Source organism: Bubalus kerabau, chromosome 4, assembly GCF_029407905.1.
Source record: "Bubalus kerabau isolate K-KA32 ecotype Philippines breed swamp buffalo chromosome 4, PCC_UOA_SB_1v2, whole genome shotgun sequence".
Taxonomy (NCBI): Eukaryota; Metazoa; Chordata; class Mammalia; order Artiodactyla; family Bovidae; genus Bubalus; species Bubalus kerabau.
Window position 1 is genome coordinate 66,332,126 of NC_073627.1, and position 20,290 is coordinate 66,352,415.

Below are 20,290 nucleotides of genomic sequence, written 5' to 3' on the forward strand. Positions count from 1 at the left end.
GGCATGCAAAATCCAAACTCCAAAAACCTGTCTTATTGGTTGGGAGGTGGTGCCTGAGAAAGTGTGGCTCTCTGCTCACCAGGGCTACTCACCTTCCTAGCTCCCGAGAATGGAATCCTGAGTCAACATGTGAATGAATTATATTTTGTTACATGAAGTGAGGTGTTGAGTGGTTAGAGGGTGACTGTGAGGATGTTTGAATACAGTTCCAGGTTAAGATGATAGATTAAACAAAAGTGGGTTGGATAAAGCCTGTGGTTCCCAAACTGTGTGGCCAGACACCCCATGCGCCACACCTGCCAACAGAGGTGCTGGAGATGGTGGATATTTTCAACAAAACAGTGAGACTTGACATATAGATAAGGACTACTGGCTTGAGACGGCTCTGCCTCACAATGTTAGATCATTCTATGTTCTCTTCGGTAATATGGTGGTTGTTATTCAGTTGCTCAGTCATGTCCAGTACTTTGTGACCCCATGAACTGCAGCACACCAGGCTTCCCTGTCCTTCACCATCTTCTGGAGCTTGCTCAAACTCATGTTCATTGAGTTGATGGTGCCATCTAACCATCTCATCCTCTGTCGCCCCCTTCTCCTCCTGCCTTCAGTGTTTCCCAGCATCAGGGTCTTTTCTAATGAGTCGACTCTTCACATCAGGTGGCCAAAGTATCAGAGCTTCAGCCTCAGCATCAGTCCTTTGAATTTTGTGAAACTGAGTTTTTGTTGTGTGTGTGATGAAGAGCAAGTCCCACATGCAAACCAGTGAGGACATGAAAGGAGAGTGGCCGGTCCAGTGTGGCCGTGAGAGGAGGGTGGGGGGGGGGGGGTCCAGTGTGGACATGAGTGGAGGGTGGGGGGTCCAGTGTGGCCGTGAGAGGAGGTTGGGGGTCCAGTGTGGACGTGAGAGGAGGGTGGGGGGGTCCAGCGTGGACCGTGAGAGGAGGTTGGGGGTCCAGCATGGACATGAGAGGAGGGTGGGGGTCCAGTGTAGACGTGAGAGGAGGGTGGGGGGTCCAGTGTGCACGTGAGAGGTGGGTGGGGGGTCCAGTGTGAACATGAGAGGAGGGTAGGGGGTCCAGTGTGGACGTGAGAGGCGGGTGGGGGGTCCAGTGTGGACTGTGAGAGGAAGGTGGGGGTCCAGTGTGGATGTGAGAGGAGCGTGGGGGGGTGTCCATGATAGGAGGTTGGGGGGTCCAGTGTAGACGTGAATGGAGGGTGGGGGGTCCACGAGAGGAGGGTGGGGGGTCCAATGTGGACATGAGAAGAGGGTGGGGGGTCCAGTGTAGACGTGAGTGGGGGGAGTCCATGAGAGGAGGGTGGGGGGTCCAGCATGGATGTGAGAGGAGGGTGGGGGGTCCAGTGTGGACGTGAGTGGAGGGTGAGGGGTCTAGCGTGGACATGAGAGGAGGGTGACTGGTCCAGCATGACTCTAGGAGGAGTTGTGCCATGGTCCAGGTCCACGTACACACATACACTCATACACACATGAGTGATCATGGTGATTTAAGAATAAAATACTGATATTTTCCTTCAACTTATGTGTATTTTTAAAAACAGTAACTTCTTAAGACCTAGATATTATTACATTCTTGATAAGAACTACTTTAGCAAACAAGACTGTCACTGCATCTTTTGGTTTGGAACACCATGAAATATTGCTGAGACACTTAGGGTCTTGTGAACCAAGAAAGTCTGGTTTAATGTCTGGGGAGTGAGGGAAAGACTTGAAGGAGGAGACAGAAGGACCCCGTCACTCTGAGGACCTGAGACCTGCCTCCCCCCATGACCCACTGCCCTGGCCCTGGGAAGGCCGGCTAGGCCGAGATGCTGGGGCTCCTCTCTGGGCAATTGGAACACCCCGAAAGAAGAAAAACCCACCCGTGACAATCCAGGAGTTTCTCCAACACAGAGGCAGCTACGGGAAGGCCTGGGTGCCCAGTGCTCTCTGCTGCTTTGAGCTTCCACATGGCTCAGAACCATGAGGATGGGAAGAGATCAAACCCAGATGGAGAAACTGGCCTCTGGGATGGTATGGAAAAGCAGGATCAGCTCCCCAGAATGCAGCGTGGAGGCAGCAGATGCACTAAGAGAAATTGTGAAACAGCACCACTATCATCAGAGAGACAAGAGAATCGGCGCATCCAGGAAGCAAAACTAAAAATACAAGAGCTGGGAGGAGGGGAGGGTGTTCAGAAAATGAGGAGTTCGTGGAATGAAAAGACTGGGAACAGAAACAAAAGGTGGGAAAATGTCTGACAAAGAAGGAGGAAAAGACAGAGGAGGGATGTAAGAGAGAAAAGGAATGAAAATCAGACGGTAGAGACCCACCCGGGTGGACCGCACATTCACAACTAGGATTGCAGGAGGCGAGGATGAAGGGGAGGGATTATCAGTGAGATACTATGTTTATTCCCCAAACTGGAGGCAGTCAGTGTCCAGACTGAAGGGACCCTGAACGCACAATGTGTCTAGACACACTGATGGCCATGCGTCATGTGAAGTCACAGGGCCCGGGACGAGACCATGATCGCCCCACACCCGAGGAGGCTGCCTCGATGCACAACAGTACTTGGATCAGAGAGCCCGGGCCTCTGAGCAGGCTCACAGCACACAGGGGTGAGGCAGGCCTTCCACGTGCTGCTGTGATGTGACCTCCAGCGCAGAGCCGGACCCCAGGCCAGCCTCTGGCTCCACGCAGAGCGGCACTCGGGATCTGTCAGACTTGCGTGCCTCAAGGACTGCCCCGCACCACCTGTCTGCAGGGTGTGCTCCTGGCAGCAAGAGAACTCACCGGCCGGAGCGAGACGCGGGGCAGGAAGGAGCGCGACAGCAAAGGCGAGCAGAGCTGGGGGCACCAACGGGGCACGGCCGCGTTGGGATGTGACGAGGGCAGACACAGTGCTGCGTTCCCCACTCAGAGCTCAGGCCCAGAGCCCGTCTCCTGCCCTGACGACAGATGATGAGGGAGGCAGGTGAACTGACCCAGGTCGCATCTCTGCTTGGCCTGACCCCCATCCCTGCCTGCGGGATCAGCTGGGAGCACGCGTGTGCCTGCTCGTGGACGTGCTCTGATCTGACCCAGAGCTGAGAGCCGAAAGTCAGCCGGGTTAAACTTCAAAGCAGTCACGTGACAGACGCAGACACTGTCAGGTCTTTTGGCCAGCTCTCCCGCTCCTGCCTGTGCTCAGCCCCTCCACATGAGCCCCCACCCAACCAGAAGCCCCAGATTTCCCAGGAGACCTTGCGGCCTTGACCACTCAGGACCCCTGTGTACTTTGGTAAACACCTGGGGAAGCTCAAGTGTTTTCTGACAGTGGCAAGTTGGCCTTTTCTTTACATGACAAGATAAATGCTTGTGCTCAGTCGTGTCTGACTTTTTCAGGTGCCATGGACTGGGACCCCGCCCCTTGGACTCCTCTGTCCGTAGGATGTTCTCAGCGAGAATACTGGAGTGGGTTGCCATTTTCTTCTCCAAAATGCTTGTTAGTCAACATTTAAAAACTAAGTGAAGTCAGAGAAAAATAAGTATCATATGATGTCACTCATGTGAAATCTAAAATAATGATGCAAATGAACTTATTTGCATAACAGAAATAGTCACAGATGTAGAAAACAAGCTTAGGTTACCGAAGGAGAAGGAGGCTAGGAAGGGATAAGCTGGGAGATTGGGACTGACATGCACACACCACTATATGTAAGATAGGTAACCATCACGGACCTCCTGGGTAGCACGGGGAGCTCTGCTCAGTGCCACAACTTGTGTGGGGAAATGATCTAAAGGAGAGTGGGTGTGTGTGCATGTATAACTGATTCACTCTGCTGTACACCTGAAACCCATGCAACGTGCAAACCGACTACACTCCAATCAAAATAAGTTACAAAGTAAAACTAAAGGGCACACTTTTGAAGGAGCTATAGATACGTGGTAAACATACAGGGAAATCAAATGTAAAGGAAGATTCAGCTGGGGTGGGTGTTGGGGGGCATTTCTAAAGAACTGGTCATCTTTCTTTTCTTAGGTTTATTGATGAGTCTGCTGGGGTTCATTTCATTGTTACTCCCTAATCTATGCGTTTGTTTTTTTTAATTTTTTTATTGAAGTATAGTTGATTTATAATGTTAGTTTTTGCTGTATGTTAAAGTGATTCAGTTTCATATATATATATATATCCATTCTTTTCATATTCTTTTCCATTATGATTTATCACAGGAAGTCCTTTAAAAAAATGTATATGTCTTATAGTTACCCATACTGAATCACATCTTTCTAACTTTAGTCCAGAGTCCTTTTTTTTTTCATTATTATTAATAGTTGCATTAGCCAAATTATGTGGTTTGGAAGGTAAAAGCTGCATTTTTTATTTAGTTAGGCTGGACCCCAAAGGGGAAAAAAAGGCCTGTGAAGGAAGACATTTATGAAAACATCCCCCAGTTACCCAGAGGATCCAGTAATATAATCCATGCTGCTTCCTCATTTTATATTTCTGCGAACAAAATGGTTTTGTTTGTATTTGATGAAGAGTTAAGCATGACCAAGAAGTTGAATGAAATTTGGTATTAACCTCTGAGAGGTAGTTATGTGATTAAGTAACTTTTAAGTAATAGTAAAAAAGACAGAATTTACCATCAGCAAAAAGATTTCTGACTTAGTAAGTTGTTATATGTCTTCAAATCAAAGCTTTCCAGTTAGGAAAATTGGATTCAAATAGATCATAATTAGAGTCATTATAAGTTTAAATTTTTCCATTTTTTAAAAGGACAGTTTTTTAATACAAGCAAGTGAGCCTCTGTCTTTGAGACAAGCAGTCATTTCCTGATTCCCATCCCTCACCAAAATGTACTTCACGGGTGTCTTACGGTCTTTGTTCAAAGAAGATGGTCCCGGGTGAGAACTGGGTGCAGCACCAGGCTCGTACCCTGTCTTCCTGGCTTTCTTCTTCCCTTAATGTCAGAAGCATACGAGCCAAGATGCTGCTTTCTCAGCAAAACATGAGCCTGTGTCACTTTTGGATGCAATTTTCCAAGAGAAGCAAAGCTGAACAACTTTTTAGGACGTTGGACTAAAGCTTTATCTTGTAAAAGTCCCTGAGATGTGGCAACGTCTGAAGATAACCAAAAAACTTGCTCGTGCTTTTTTATTCTGACTTTTTTGTTCTGTATGTAAACTGTCCAGTCGGTCATCAGCTCTATGCATGAACATACCTCATTTTATGTAGGAGAAGTGTTCCTGAGAATTTCTGGAAAATGAAGTTTGTTGAGTCAGATTTGAAACACGAAGCCTTTTCATTCTCTGAAGGGTCCTCTGGGTGAGAAGGGGCAGCTGTATAAACAAGCTGGGGTTTTCTTAAAATGGCATGACTTAAAAAAAAAATCACAAAGTTGTAGATAACATAAGAAGGCACTCTGATAGAGAGGTTGAGCATTCTTCTGCACTATCAAGGTATATTATTATTTGTGTAATCTTTAGAGATGGCAAAATAACTTAAGTGGGTTAAAAACTAGATATTATTAGACAAATGTCTATTTAGCTTGGTGATTTTTAGTGGCATTTACCATGTTGCAAGTAAGTGTATAAATAAATCCTAAAGGACAAAGAAAAAAAAAAAAAAAAAAAAAAAAAAAAAAAAAAAAAAAAAGAAGGCACTCTGAGAGTTGACGAGGTCATTGCTCCCAGACCGATTTCTCTCATCCCTGCTAGGTAAGATTTTATCCTGATTTAAAAGGTACTTTTACAGCACAGCTCTGTATGAACTGTAGACACTGTGCTTGCAAGGAAAGCTTCTCAGGCATTTCTCTGTCTCCAGAAGCTCCATCTTCCAGGACAGTGCGATGGGGAGGGGGGCATGGGCACCCAGCAGCAAATGCTGCTGCCCACCTCCCAGAGAATGGCCAGGACAGGGTGGAGGGTGGGGGGTTTTCCCCAAATCTCCGTAGACGGGGCTGTCCATCTCTTCTCCTACCAGCAGGGCCATGTGACAGCGCCCTTGGGGCGGGTCTGGCATCCTCCCAGTGTGTCTGGTACCTGGAGGACACAGAGCCCACCTGCTCGTGCAGGTGGGTTTGCAGTGAGTTACTTGGACAGTGAGAGTAATTTGGATGTTCAGATCCAAGAAACTCCCCCTTTCCCGCCTTTCACAGCTTCATTTCTGTTGAGTTCCCTATCTCCTGGACGAGGAGCAAATGCAGAACACCTAAAGGCCTTGTGCTGAGGAGCTCATGGGAGGCAGGGTGTGGCCTTCAGCATTTTGGCCTCAACATTAATTAACTGTGACCTTGGGAGGATCCCCTGGGACCTCGCCCAAAAGAATGAGCAATTTGAGCTAGTCCTTGTAGCCCAAATTTATGTGTTCAGTTTACAAATCCCCAGTCCCCTATGCACTTCCGGATAAATCACTTTCTCCAAGATTCGTCTTATGTGACCTGCCCGACTGGAATTGTTTCTAGCTTCGTGTCTTTCTTGTCGGTGGGGAGCCTGGAAGTGTGTGCAGTGCAGTCCGAACACACAGGGCACCCTCCCCCTGCTCCCTGTCACCCTCCCGTTCTGGCCACTGGGCGTTTGCATCAGTGATAGTCATGTGCTATAAATGCTCTCAAGCCTTTCTCTGAAAACCCTTTCCTAGTACGCCAAACAGCTCCATCTAACAGGATTCCTTGATGGTTTTTGAGCCAGGAACTCCAGTGGGCCCCCTAGGGCAGTGTTTTTAAACTGTGGATCATGACTTATGAAAGCGGATGGCAACCCCCCATTCGTTTACAACAAACTAGAAGAGAAAATGCATAGTGCCCAGCATTTCCCCACTATTCGTAGCACAGGAAGTCTCCAATGATACCATTATTTCAAAAAGGGAAAATAATTTTGTTTGTTGAAAGAAAGCAGTACGTTATTAAGAACTCAGCATATCTTGTGATTGAAGTCAAGGTCAACAAGCTCTCTTGGGATATAAAGGAAGACTTACTTTCATTTTATTTACTGTTTTATTGGTCTACTTTTTATTTACTTATTTTTCATCTTCACTGTGTTGGATCTCTGTTGGACTTTTCTCTAGTAGCATCGACGGCAGGGTGGCAGGGTCCTCCTCTATAGCTGCAGTGCTCAGGCTGCTCATTGCAGTGACTTCTCTTGTTTCAGAGGATGGCCTCTAGAGCAGTTGGGTTTCAGCATTTGTGGTCCCCAGGCTCTAGAGCACAGGCTCAATAATTGTGACACACGGGCTTGATCGAACCCGTGTCTCCTGCACTGGCAGGCAGATTCTTTACCATGGAGCCACCAAGGAAGCCTTAATTGGTCTACTTTTGCATTTCCTACTTCTGTTGGTATGTAAAAGTTAAGAGATGTAATTTTAATAAATAGCAGTATTTTTATTATAAGATAGTACTTCTTATAAACCCACCGTGTTTACAGCATAAGTTGTTTTGAGGCCAGTTTGCTAATCTCATCCCTGGTGGTTGGCTCCAGGGGAGATGCCTTACTCTGAACTCTGAGAAGCATGCCATCGGGGCTGTCAGAGGCAGGGAAGCACAGCCCCCACCAAGGTCTGCCAGCTCTTGCTACAAGGCCCAGGGGCGCAGACACCAGTGCCTCCATGGGGCGACCACTGTGTGGCGCCTGACTCTGTGGTTCAGCCGTTCGCAGCTCTGTGGTCCATGTCAGGCTTGGCCCCGCCCCCATGGGCGCACGTGGTGGGCGTGGCCAACCTCCAGGGTAGCTGGGATGAGCCAGTGGACTCAGGTGATGGGCAGTGGCCCATCCCAGCTTGGGGGGCCCTGAGTTCCAGGTCACCAAGGGTCCATCAGCGCTCGCAGAGATGAAGCAGAGGGACAGGGCCCCCGAGACTTTGGCTCCAAAGGGACGTCGTTCCCACCACCCCCAGGTTAAAGCAGCTGCCAGGCCAGCTGACTCTCAGGACTGGGACAGAGCCCAGTGCAGGGGGGCCTGGGTGTTGGAGGAAAACCCCCAAGTCCGAGGACTGAAACAGGACTGCAGAGCCTGGTGTGGGGGGTGCCTGGGTGTAGGAGGGGAACCCCCCAGATCCCAAGACTGATACAGTACTGCAGAGCCTGGTGTCGGGGGGAGCCTGGGTGTAGTAAGGGAACCCCCAGATCCCAGGACTGAGACAGGACTGCAGAGCCTGGTGTTGGGGGAGGCCTGGGTGTAGGAGGGGAACTCCCAGATCCCAGGACTGAGACAGGACCTCAGAGCCTGGTGTTGGGGGGGAAGGGGCCTTGATGTAGGAGGGGAATCCCCAGATCCCAGGACTGAGATAGGACTGCAGAGCCTCGTGTGGGGGTGCCTAGGTGTAGGAGGGGAACCCCTAGATCCCAGGGCTGGGACAGGACTACAGAGCCCCATGTGGAGGGCCTGGGTATAGGAGATAGCCCCCCAGATCCCAGGCTGAGACAGGATTGCAGAGCCCGGTATGAGTGGGGCCTGAGTGTAAGAGGGGAACCCCCGATCCAAGGCCTGGGACAGGACTGCAGAGCCTGGTGTGGGGGTGCCTGGGCCTGGGTGTAGGAGGAGCAGCTGCAGCCATTCCTACAAACAAGCCACAGCACAGTCTCACGTATTCCACATGATGTGCGATTAATTGGTGTCTATGGGAATCAGAAATACACAACGTTTCTTAACATTTACCAACACAGCCGTCCTATGTCACTGATGCAGCATAGACCGTCATTCCATGTAATAATAGGTAATAGACTCCCAAAATGACAACGCATATTATGCATACATTGATTAACTAGGAATAGGTACTGCACTCTACATTAAGCTTCTTTTTAGCAAAACCACCGACAGTTCCTTACGACGTAGCAGTCACCCTAAGTCACCAGGCAGTGCCCTAAGCATAGTGCGTATCTTGTCACAACCATAGATGGTCATGAGAGTGAAGTCTGGAGCCTGACTTGGTTCAAATTCTGATTTTGCCACTCATGAACTGCATGACTTAGGGTAAATCAGTCAGCCTTACCATGCTTCAGCTTTCCTATCTGTAAAACAGGCTAATCATAGGAAATGCAACTTGCAAGGTTGGCATGAGGGTTAAATCTAAATTCATGTCTGTTCCGTGCTAATAGTGGTACCTCGTGCTGAGAAGGGCTTCCGTAACTCCGAACCGTTGTGATGGTTACCCGCATCGACCCTCATGACAACCCTGTGATGGATGATTTATGAGTCATGGTCCATACAAGACCCAGAGGGTACATTCTCTTACTGTCTCCATCTTTAGGTAAGAGACCAGAGGCACAAAGGCACCATGTGGCAAGACCCTCATTCGTGCCCCGGTCTCCCGGTCTCTGGTCCCAGAGTCTGAGCTTCTCACCCCACAGAAGACAGCCACACTGTGTAACAATAGCTTCCGGAGTAACTGTCTGCAGTCAAACATTTCCCCGTTGTGTTCTCTTTTCCCCATTGTTAGCTTCTCAGTGAAGCTTGATGTCCCCAGTAAGGGCTTCAGTTGAGCAGCTCTTTTGTTATTGAGAAACTTCATGAGCATCAGCCAAACGAGGCAGGGCTGGCGTCTCCCACATACCGAGCGTACGGGCACACACGTTGCAAACCTCTTGTGTGCTCGTCGTAGTACCCTCATGAGGAGTACGTTATCCCTGTTTTATAGGCGAAGAAGCCAAGGCTGATGAAGACAGAGCTTGGCCACAATCACCAAGCATCCATCTGACACCAAAGCTTTGCCACCAGGTTGAACAGCTAAATTAAATGTCAAGAGATTCCACTGTGAATACTTCATAAAGTGACCCCATGATAACTGTTACCGAATTTGCTTGGGTTAGAAGGCAGAAGTCTGGCTTCTTGGGAGCAACCCTGTGGGTGCCTTCTGATGAGTGACTTGGTTCTCTTCCTTCCAGAGGAGATCTGCACCCTGGTTATCGCAGAGACGTTCCCCGAGGACGCTGGCATCTTCACGTGCTCGGCCAGCAATGATTACGGCTCAGCAGCCAGCACTGCCCAGCTGGTGGTCACCTCAGGTACACCAGGTCCCCACTGCAGAAAGGACCACCCGGAGGACTGCCCAGCCTCCAGGAGTCATGCTAAGAATCCGTGCTTCATCACAAAACAGAAGGCTGGGGTGGGGGGCGCTGGGAGGCGGGGGGAGTGGGTTGGGGACGGGGTTTGGGCAGTGGGAAACAAGAGCTGAAAACACAGGGTGATGATAGTGTGGTGAGAGAACACACGTAGGCAGCTATTTCGGGTGTGTGTTCTCTGTCTTGGGAACAATGGAGCTGGCTGCCCGTGTCTTTCTGCCTACCGGGATGACGCAGGGATCGGGAGGCACCAGGGCGAGTCAGTCACTGTTTAACCCCACTCAGTAGACCCAGAGAAACGGCAGAGATCGTAGAAACCAGATTCCACTGAGAGCTGAGTCCTACGAAGAACTCAAGCAGCGCATTTTATTGTTCAAACCAACCTCCAAGAATATCGGGGCATTTTTGTAAACTCAGAAACTTAGCACTTAGGGAAAGCTTGAAACCATTCTTTTCCTCTGTTGCTTTAACCTTTAGTTAACTGTTTTCTGGGGCTTCCCTCATGGCTCAGTAGTAAAGAAGCTGCCTGCAATGCAGGAGAAATGGGTTTAATCCCTGGGTGGGGAAGATTCCCTGGGGAAGGGAATAACAACCCACTCCAGTATTCATGCCTGGATAATTCCATGAATAGAGGAGCCTGGTGGGCTATAGTCCATGGGGTCACAAAAGAGTCAAACATGAGTATTCTGCTATTATTAAGTAGCCTTAGTTGGGTTTTATGGCGATATTTCTGTTGTTTATTTTACAACGGTTATAAAATACCTCTTTGACCAAGGCGGCACCTAGCACCGCGGTCAGGATGCAGTCCTCAGCTGGAGGTGGATTCAATGCTCTGGAAGTTTCAAAGGGATTTCTCTAGAAGCCGGCAAGCTGGTTGGTAGGGGGCGGCAGAGACACAGACAAACTAGTTTAGGGCGGTGGGAGGGATTCCTGATTCTTCATCTTCAGTAAGAAAGGAACTGTAAAGTTCTCCTTCACAGGGCTGTGCTGGCAGGACTGAGTGCTCTGTTAACAGGAGGCTCCAGGGTTGTGATCGGAGCCACAGAGGGGGCCCAGTATTTGATTTCGGGCTGAAGACGGTCCCAGCGAATGGCGCCAGCACCGGTGCAGCGCTCTGACCATGCAGCCAAAGCGCCAGCCCCACGTCTGTGTGACTGAGATTAGCAAGTAGTATTTCCCAGTTTTCTCAAGGGTAAACCTACTCTCGGCCAAACGTGATCAAGAGCTGTTCTCAAGCTTTCTGCTCACCCCAGGGAGCACCTTCAGGACGCTCCAGAAGCCCTGCTGGGTGCTGGGCGCTGGGCGGGGCACAGGGCCCTCGGAAGACACACCCTGTGTCAGGACGCTCTGTTGTCCTGGGAAATGAGCAGTGATTTCTGCACTGAGTCACAGCTGCAGCAGTCCCCTGAACGGGAAATAATTCCCTATGAGGTCGTAAGACATTTCCCTGAGAGCCTCGCTTGGCTTTAGGACAGACAAGTGAAGGAATGAGTTCCCACTGCTCAGCACAGAAAACCTCTGTAGCCTGAGCTAAGCTCAGCGAAGCACAGGTAGGGTGTTCTAGGCTGAAACAGAGAGGATGAAGTGGCATCCGTTGACAGCATTTGTGTGGTCTTTTTCTTTTTTTAATTTATTTAAAGTGAAGTTGCTCAGTCCAACTCTTTGCGATCCCAGGGACTGTAGCCTACCAGGCTCCCCAGTCCATGGAATTTTCCAAGCAAGAGTACTGGAGTGGCTTGCCATTCCCTTCGCCAGGGGGATTTTCCTGACCCAGGGATCGAACCTGGGTCTCCCACATTGCGGGCAGATGCTTTACCATCTGAGCCACCAGGGAAGCCCAGATTTATTTAATTGGAGGATAATTACAGAATTGTGGTGGTTTTTGCCATACCCTGACATGTATCAGCCACTGGTGCACATGTGTGCCCCCCATCTTGAACCCCCTCCCACCTCCGTCCCCACCTCATCCCCCAGGGTGTCCCAGAGCACCGGCTTTGATGCCCTGCTTCACGCATCAAACTTGCACTGGTCATCTATTTTCCATACGATAATATACATGTTTCAACGCTATTCTCTCAAATCATCCCACACTTGCCTTTTCTCACAGAGTCCAAGAGTCTGTTCTTTACATCTGTGTCTCTTTTGCTGCCTTGCATATAAGGTCGTCGTTACCAGTAGTCTGTTGTCATCTTTTTTTAGCTCTTGTTTGAAATTTGTTAATAACCTAGTAGCTGGGGTCCCACTTGTGAGCCACCTGGGAGATGAAGTCCAGCCTGGGGGACCAGCCTGCCCTGCCCCACCGCTGCCCCCTCCAACACTGTCCCGCAGCAGCCCCCCGCCTGGGCTCTAGGCTGTGGGTGGGGTGGGAAGGGGCTGCAGCCACGCCATCTCACCGAGTTTCCTCTTCTCCCTCCCTCAGCCAGCACAGACGCCTGCGGCTACGACTCAGCAGGAGAGTCCGGCAGTGGCCACTTCCCGCTGCCCTCTCCCCTATGGGAGGCGAGCCCCTTCGAGCTGGTGGCGCAGAAGCCAGCAGAGGCCCCTCCCAAGAGCGGCCCTGAGTCGGGGCTGAGCTCTGCTTCCGACAGGGAAGCCACCTGTGTGCACCCTGCACGCGGAGTGAACGGAATGGTGAATGGCCGAGCTGAGGGCGGCACCGCTCTCCCCAGCCCGCCCGCCCTGCTGTCCCCCGTGAAGGAGCCCCCGCCTCTGCTCGCCAAGCCCAAGCTGTGAGTACCCCTGCTGCACGTCCATGGTCCAGCCTCTGCCAGGGGCCCGGGGTCCAGACCTCCCCCTGGGCAAGGCCTCCTGCAGGCAGGTGTCCCGGCTGTGTGACCTTGTTACTCAATGGGGCACCTCAAATGTAAAAAACACCCCAAAGCAGAGAAGTATGTGAGAGGCTTGGTTCAACCTGCCTTTTGCTAAAAACTGTAGCTGGTTTCAGCTGCGAAGGTGTCCTGCCCGGGGCAGAGGTGTCTTCAGAAGGTGGGGAAGGGCCTGCTGAGAGCCGGCCTGTGAAAATCACTGCCACTGTCTTAAGTGGAGGAGTTGGTGAGGAAACCTGACTAAGCACGGAGCCTGTGGCTGAAGATGGAGGTTCCAGGTGTGGCAGGCTGCTGGAGGGGTGGAGGGAGAGCGCCTCCCCCAGCACAAGCCGCTGGGTGCAGGGTTCCACGAAAGGCATGCTTCCACCCACACCACCTTCCTACTTGGTTCCCACTGTTACAAAAGGATGGTGATGCTTGTATGCGCAGTTTGCACTGGTGCCTCTGGGGAGGGTGGTGGTGAACCCGTTAGAGAGTCAGTTAAGGGATCCCTCTGAGCAGAGCAGAGCTGAGTCCCTGCTGTGACGGAGGTCGGCGGGAATGTCAGAGTCCTATCACTGAGGCCATGTTGCCACGAGGATGGACTCCCCAGGGCCTGTGCTCCCCTCGCTGTCTGGGGGAGGGGTGTGCTGTGGGGCAGGAAGGCAGCCTCAGGACAGGAGTGACTGCTTCCTCCCCCTGCCTGTGGCTCATTGTGGGAACAGGCCAGTTTTCAGATTAGGATGGCATCTTGCATTTGTTCATCACTTTATTGTTTATTGGGCAGTTTCATGGGCATTATTACACCACTCAAATAACAAATCAGCCAGACTAGTGCCTGAGTCAACAGATGGGCAGGCACTTCTGTGAAAGGAAACTTCTGCACTGCCCTGTATCGCAGCTTCAGAACTTGCTTTTATTATCTTTTACAATGAACACCTCAGGCTTCCTCCTGTATCTGCTGGGCTCATTTTGTGGGTGGTGGGCTGCTCAGTTGTGTACAGTAGCATGTTCCTCACCTAGACAAAGCCCCCCTGAGATGCGGGACAGGTCTCAGCAGCTCAGAGACGCCACCTGAAGAGAGCCCCTGTAGCTCCAGCCCACTGAATTAATTGTCTCTGCCGTCTGCTTTTATCTTTGCATCCAGAGTGTGTATTTGTAGTGCTTTGGATGAAGCAAGGGACCAGCCCTCCTGGGGCAGAGAGGGAAGATGTCCACTGACAAGACCTGCTGGTTCTTGAGTATAAATCACAGGAGAGCAAACAGAAGGGGCTATTCACAGGCCTTGCAGTCTCCGTATCTCAGGGGTTTCAGCAGCTCTTCAGCTGACTCAGCTGTGTGGGGGGATGTCTATAAAAGATGGACGGAACACTTCTGTGGTTATTAAGAGCTACTTGAATGGCTCGGGCACAAATTTGCAGACTGACATCATGATCTGCTTACTAGTCAGGTGTTGAGTTTAAAGTCAAGTCCAGGGAGGGTGGATTTCAGTGTCTAAATTCCCTTCATGAGGAAATTGAGGGAAACTTGGTAGCTTAGAAGTCACATTGCTGGTAGCAGGTTTTGTCCTGCTTTCTGTTTTCAAATCTTTGTGTGTAAGTATATCCTTAGAGCATCCCTTCGTGATGTCCATGTTGTATGAGTACCTTCCAGTTACTACGGAGGAAATAATATGTGATTGACCCTTCCAACATATATATCAATTTTTAAATTTTCTTAGGAATTGTAGCACTTTTTTGGGTTTTGTTTTCATCACAAAGCGAGTGCATGCTTGAAGCAGCAGGTCAAACAATGCAGAAGTGGTTGAGGGAACCAGTGCCAAGGTCTGGTATGAGGCCTTCCACCCCTTTCTCTGTTACCTGAGAAGGTTGGCTCATTGTTTTAAAGGTTGTATCCATTGATAGGAATGCCATTGAATGACATCTATAGGTAATGTGGAATGATGTCCAGGGTGTCAATGATTAATGTAACCACTAAGTAAAATTCTTATACATGTCTGTTTCTTTTCATACTTTGGGAAAAAATGAAATTTTGAATCTTAGGATTAGCAGTGGAAAAACTGATCCACTTGAATCTTTTTTCATCAACCCATGATTTTACTCCTTTTCATAGAAAAGGAGAGGCTTATATTTGAGGGGTGGGTAGGGAACTTTATGGCATACCATTCATCTGAATCATTTGTAAGCAAACAAATAGGAAACAATTAGGAGGGACTGAAAATAGTAGAAATTTAAATATTTACTCTTATTAAGTGAATCTGAAAAGGGTATTTTATTTGTTAAATTCCTGAAATAGTGTCATTGTTAGAAGGAAAATCTCTTTGTATTTTTCCTCTCAAAGAGCTCAGTAGCAATCATGAGAGGTGGGGAAAAAGACTAAAATGAAAAGATAGAAATGTCCTGAATTCCTTTCTGCAGCAAGATTCTAGAACAGAAACCCCCAGCATATGTCTTGGCGCCCTCCCAGCCCCTGGCTGCTGCTGCCTCTGCCCTGAGGGTGCGCCCCCCCAACACCCAGGGTTGTGGGTTCGCCTGTTCACGCCCAAGGCGGTGTCCTTGGTGCAGACTCTGCCCCTCCCCCGGTGTGAAGTTCCCTGGGGTTGAGCACAGCCGTTCAGTGACATCCAGGTGCCCACACACCACACCATAGACCAGAGGGCACTTAAACTGCACCCAGGGAAGTCGTGAGAGTGTCCGAGAGTCCCCGTGTCTGACACCCAGCATCGTCCCTCGCAGTGCACAGGAGAGGTGAAGTGCGGCTGAAATCACAGTGCTTATCAGAGCCAAAGAGGAGGGAAGGAAGGTAAAATAGCTTGTGAGCTACTTGTCATGTTATCATCCTTGTTCAGAGTAAGTCTACAAATGCTGCCTGAAGAGGCAACATAAATACACCACTCGGTTTGTTAATGGGAAACAAAACCCTGTCTCTTTATTCTTGCCGAAAAGCAGTCCCTGAAAGACACAGGCGTGTGTCATCTCCGGGGAAAACCTGGGGGCACCTCAGGGCCACACTGAGCAGGCGGCGTTCGGAAAGCACAGAGAAGCAGGTCCTGTCCGCTCACCAAGCGCATCCCCTGCACCAGGCCCAGAGGCGTGGAAAGAGCGGATGCTGCTGTCAGACCCTGTCACTTCCTGCTTCTTTGACGTTCTTCCTGTGTGTGTGGAAGGAGCCGATGAGGTGTCCGAGAGGCGACAGGAGGAGGGGAAGCCGGGGCAGGTCCTTGTGCTGGACGCAGGACCGCTCAACGGGGAGACAGTGCACGCTTGTGAGCCGAGCGCGGGTCCTCCCTCCGCCTCAGAGCCCCGACCTGTGTCTGTGGATGGCGCCGTGACCCTGCAGCGCTCCCTGCTCGGTCACCTGCCCGAGGTGTGGGCGGAGCTTCCTCTGCTTGCGTTCTCACTGCCCCGCCCCTGCTGCTGGAGGAAGCAGTGTCAGGATTCCTACCTGAAAGGGCCAAATGGCTTCTCAGATGGGCTGCTCCTGGGGACCCTTGCGTCTTCCTCCTTGCTCTCGCTCCCACCCTAAGACCCCGATTCTTCCTGCAGCGCTTGTCTTACAACGGGACAGGCCCTATAAATGCACTGCTGCTACCGTGTCGCCTGGTCCAGTTCCAGGCTGACATCCGCATGATGAGGAGCAGTGGTTAGAGCAGACAGGAGGAGGAGGGGCAGCCTGGACCCTCTCATCAGAGGATCAGCTGAGCCGGACCTGCCCTGCCTGGAAGCTCCCCATGGTCCCCACCCTGCTCCTAAACACGAAATTGGGGCGTGGCGTCCCCTTGCCTGGAGTGTTCACTCCCTGGCATGTCTTTGGGCTGCAGACGGCTGGCTGCCCTCTTTGTTCCCTGTTACCACCTGCCCTGAGGCGTCCCCAGCTGTCCCCGTAAACCACACTCTCTGCTGTCCCCACAGCACGGAGCTGCTTCTGATCTCTGCTCACTTGCCTGCAGGCTGGTTTGGGTGATGTTTCTCCCATGGGGATGCTTCTTACCGTGGAAGACCTCACTGCTGTTTTGCTGGGTCCTTGGTCAGGGCCTGATAGACTGTAAATGCGCAGAAATATTTTGAATGAAGGAAAGAAGAACGGACCCACAAAGAGCAAGAAGTCTCTCCCGTTTAGAGTGACCTCATTCCTCGGGGTTACTTCTGACCCAGGTACACGATAGGGTCTCTAGTCTCTGTCCCCACCAACCACAGAGGTTACTCACTTGATGGTACTTCCCACTGACCCGCTTGTCCTAGAAGCTGAGTAAATCAAATTAAAATTAAATTTTATTTAGTTAAAATTAAGCTGAGTGGATCAAATTAAAATCCCACTGATGGAGTTACAGTAGAGAAGGACATCCAGGGTACTTGATTTGGGAGGCTTTTCACTTCGTTTCTTCTGCGTCACCTTTTATGAATGTCTTACTTTACAACGCTGTAGAGAGCATGAGGTGTGTGGAAAAGCGAGGGGCCCTTGCACCCTGCTGCCTGCTGGCCGGAGAGCAGGCACGCTGCTGCTTCAAGCTGTGTGTCCTTGACCGGTCGGCACCGTCTGGCGCGGATGTCTGCTTACCTTCCAGGGCTGCTGGCTGCTCCTCCCCATCCTGTTTACGTGGGACGCGGCCCAGGCCCCAGGCGCAGCCCCGTCAGCACGTTGGAAGTTTTCCTTCCTTTCACCTTTCCTGGCTGGGGTTCAGGATCTCGCTCTTGAATTCTGTCACTCTGCCTGGTTGGCTTTAGAACACAAATGGTCTCCTAGGTACTATCCTAGGTTAAGCCTTACCTGCTAGATCTAAACACACAGAACAAAGAGAAAATGAGGAAAGCAGTTGGGGGCAAAGTAAGGAACAAAGGTCAAAGAGAGCCCTCCCCCAGCAGGTATGATGAGGTCCTTAAAGATACAGACATGTCCTAAAAGAAGCTTGAGTCCTTCTTGTGTCTAAAATAGAGTTGGAAGTATTTGCTGATAACACTATGTATATTTGAAGTAGTTCTCAGCCATCCAGAAGAATACTTTGTGTTCATCTTAAATATTAGGTGCTTTCTGTGAACGAGTGCATGATGATGCAATGCCTCTTCAATGAATCCATCTCATCTCGTCTAAGTGCATATGAGGACCCCTTGGGTGATCACAAAGTGAGCTGGAAAATGTAGTCCCTGCTGGCTAGAGACCTTTTATTTTTAAAGAGGCAGACCTGGCTCAGAGGAAAGACAGAGCCATGTATGAACCACATGCCCAGAGACAGTGCTATGAATCTGGTGTCCAAATATTAACAAAAGTGTTGAGCAGAAACTACTAGAAGAAACTGATGTATGACCTGAATACATACTGTGAAAGAAAAATTCTGTGAAAGAAAAAGAAGTACTATTTCAACAAACTAAATGTGTGTTATGTGGGATTCTCTGGCAGTCCAGCGGTTAGGACCTGTGTTGTCACTGCTGAGGGCACTTTTAGTCCTTGGTTAGGGCACTAAGATCCTGTAGGTCACGCGGCATAGCCAAAAAAAATAAGTAAAAGTTCCTACTGTGTGTTGGAAGGAAATACAGCAGATGTTACCAGGAGCTCTCAGGTAGGTGGGCTTCTGAACACGTGATGTTTTCTTGTTCACTTGATTTCCCAACTGATTTTTCAATATGAGTTCTTTTATGCTTACAAGTGTTATTTTAAAAGAATAAGCCCTGGAACTTTCCTGGTGGTCCAGTGGTTAAGACTCCACTCTTCTAATGCAGGGGCCCGGGTTCTGTCCCTGACTGGGGAGCTGAGATCCCACATGCCTTGTGGCATGACCAGAAAAAAAAAAAAGAGAGACAGTTTTTTTAAAAATCCAATTTTAAAAATTCATTAACAAAATAAGCCCGTTTGTAGCCTGTCTCTGCCGTCCTCCACCCTCTGTACAGCCTCAGCTCAGTCACCTAGGCTGGTCAGCTCTGAGCACAGCTGGAGGCAGGAGGCTGTGGCCCCATGAGCTCCCCCCCCTCCCCGCCCCCCGCCCCCCTCCACCCCCAGCCCCGGCCCCGAGCCCTCCTCTCCTCCCAGACGCCAGAGGCTCCTGGACTCCCCGTGGGCTGTGACCGCATCCTGGGAGCCCTCCCTGGAGAACACCCTGTGTTCCAGACAGACTCTGCTCCTCACTCACTGTCTGTGCGCCTCTCCTCTCCACCAACCACACCCCCTTCCTCCAAAGGCGTGTCTCAGGCATTGGGATAAAAGTGACAGGAGTCAGACATTTCCATCTTAAAGCCCAGATAAGCCAGATATTTTACAGGTCAGCCTTGAGTGGCCAGTCCACGTGGGGCCTCGCATAGAAAGTAGGATGAAACTTCCGGCTCAGAAGCACTGGGGAAGGAGAAGAGACGCAAAAAGGAAGATTGAGTTTCCGAGTCAGGTAACAATACTGTCAGGAAAATACCTGCCAAGTGAGGAAGAGGGGCTGTGGCGAATGGGATGAATAAGAGCCAGCAAAGCTGAGGCCAGCCATGATAGAGGTCAGGGAGTCCAGGATAGGACTTGTGTGCTTTGTGGAAATGGGGAGAACCCATTGGGATTGGACACTGGCCCGCAGTGCCCCCAGGGAGCCTGGTCTCAGGACTCGGTAACAGCCGTGGTCTGCCCTCCAAGGTGAACACCGCATCAAGGCTTTCTCCTTGGCCGGCACCACCGGCCGGGCCCTTGCTGGGTCAGAAAGGGAAGCAGGTGAAGCCGGATTGGGGCTTGAGGGGAAAAGAGCTAGGAGTCAAGGGAATGGACACCAAGGATGAAGATGACTCAGGAGGGGAGATGGGAGAACAGGGAGATGGGGAAGCAAGCGAAGGGGGAGAGGATGCTCAAAGTTCAAAACCTCAAGACAGAGGAACTTGCGAGTGGCTGAGGCATTCCAGGGATGTCTGAGTGTCCAGTGGAGGTGCAGGACAGGCTGTCACAGCATGGAGAAGGTGGTCAGGGAGTCCAAAGGGGACACTTGTCTGTGTCTGACTCTGTGACCCCATGGACTGTAGACCGCCAGGCTCCTCTGTCCATGGGATTCTTCAGGCAAGAGTACTGGAGTGGGTTGCCATGCCCTCCTCCAGGGGATCTTCCCAACCCAGGGATTAAACCCGGGTCTTCTGCAATGCAAGTGGGTTCTTTACCAGCTGAGCCACAAGGGAAGCCCAAGAATACTGGAGTGGGTAGCTTGTCCCTTCTTCAAGGGATCTTCCCAACCCAGGAATCGAACCAGGGTCTCCTGCATTGCAGGCAGATTCTTCACCAGCTGAGCCTCCAGGGAAGCCCAAAGTGGACACTTTAGAGAAACGTTTATATGGATGACGGCCAGGGGAAGCAGTGAAGCTGTCACCCTAACCTGGCCAGGGCTGGCGTCAAGCTGGGGAGAGGGGTGCTGGGTGGGCGCAGAGACCTTGAAGAGTGGCAGCCACCCGGGGGGATCAGCACTGTCCTCGGAGTGGACCGGGGAGTCCAGGACCACGCGG

At 50.7% G+C, this 20,290-nt stretch overlaps 1 protein-coding gene across 8 annotated transcripts in view; it reads left to right on the forward strand.

Annotated features, from left to right (window-relative positions):
* Positions 1 to 20,290, forward strand: part of PALLD (palladin, cytoskeletal associated protein) — a 369,615-nt gene that overhangs the window by 181,907 nt on the left and 167,418 nt on the right. For all 8 annotated transcript variants that reach the window (XM_055577607.1, XM_055577608.1, XM_055577609.1 and 5 more), the window contains 2 exons: positions 9,859 to 9,978; positions 12,455 to 12,764. In XM_055577607.1, the coding sequence (XP_055433582.1) occupies positions 9,859 to 9,978; positions 12,455 to 12,764 (430 nt within the window). The remainder of the gene's footprint in view (positions 1 to 9,858; positions 9,979 to 12,454; positions 12,765 to 20,290) is intronic.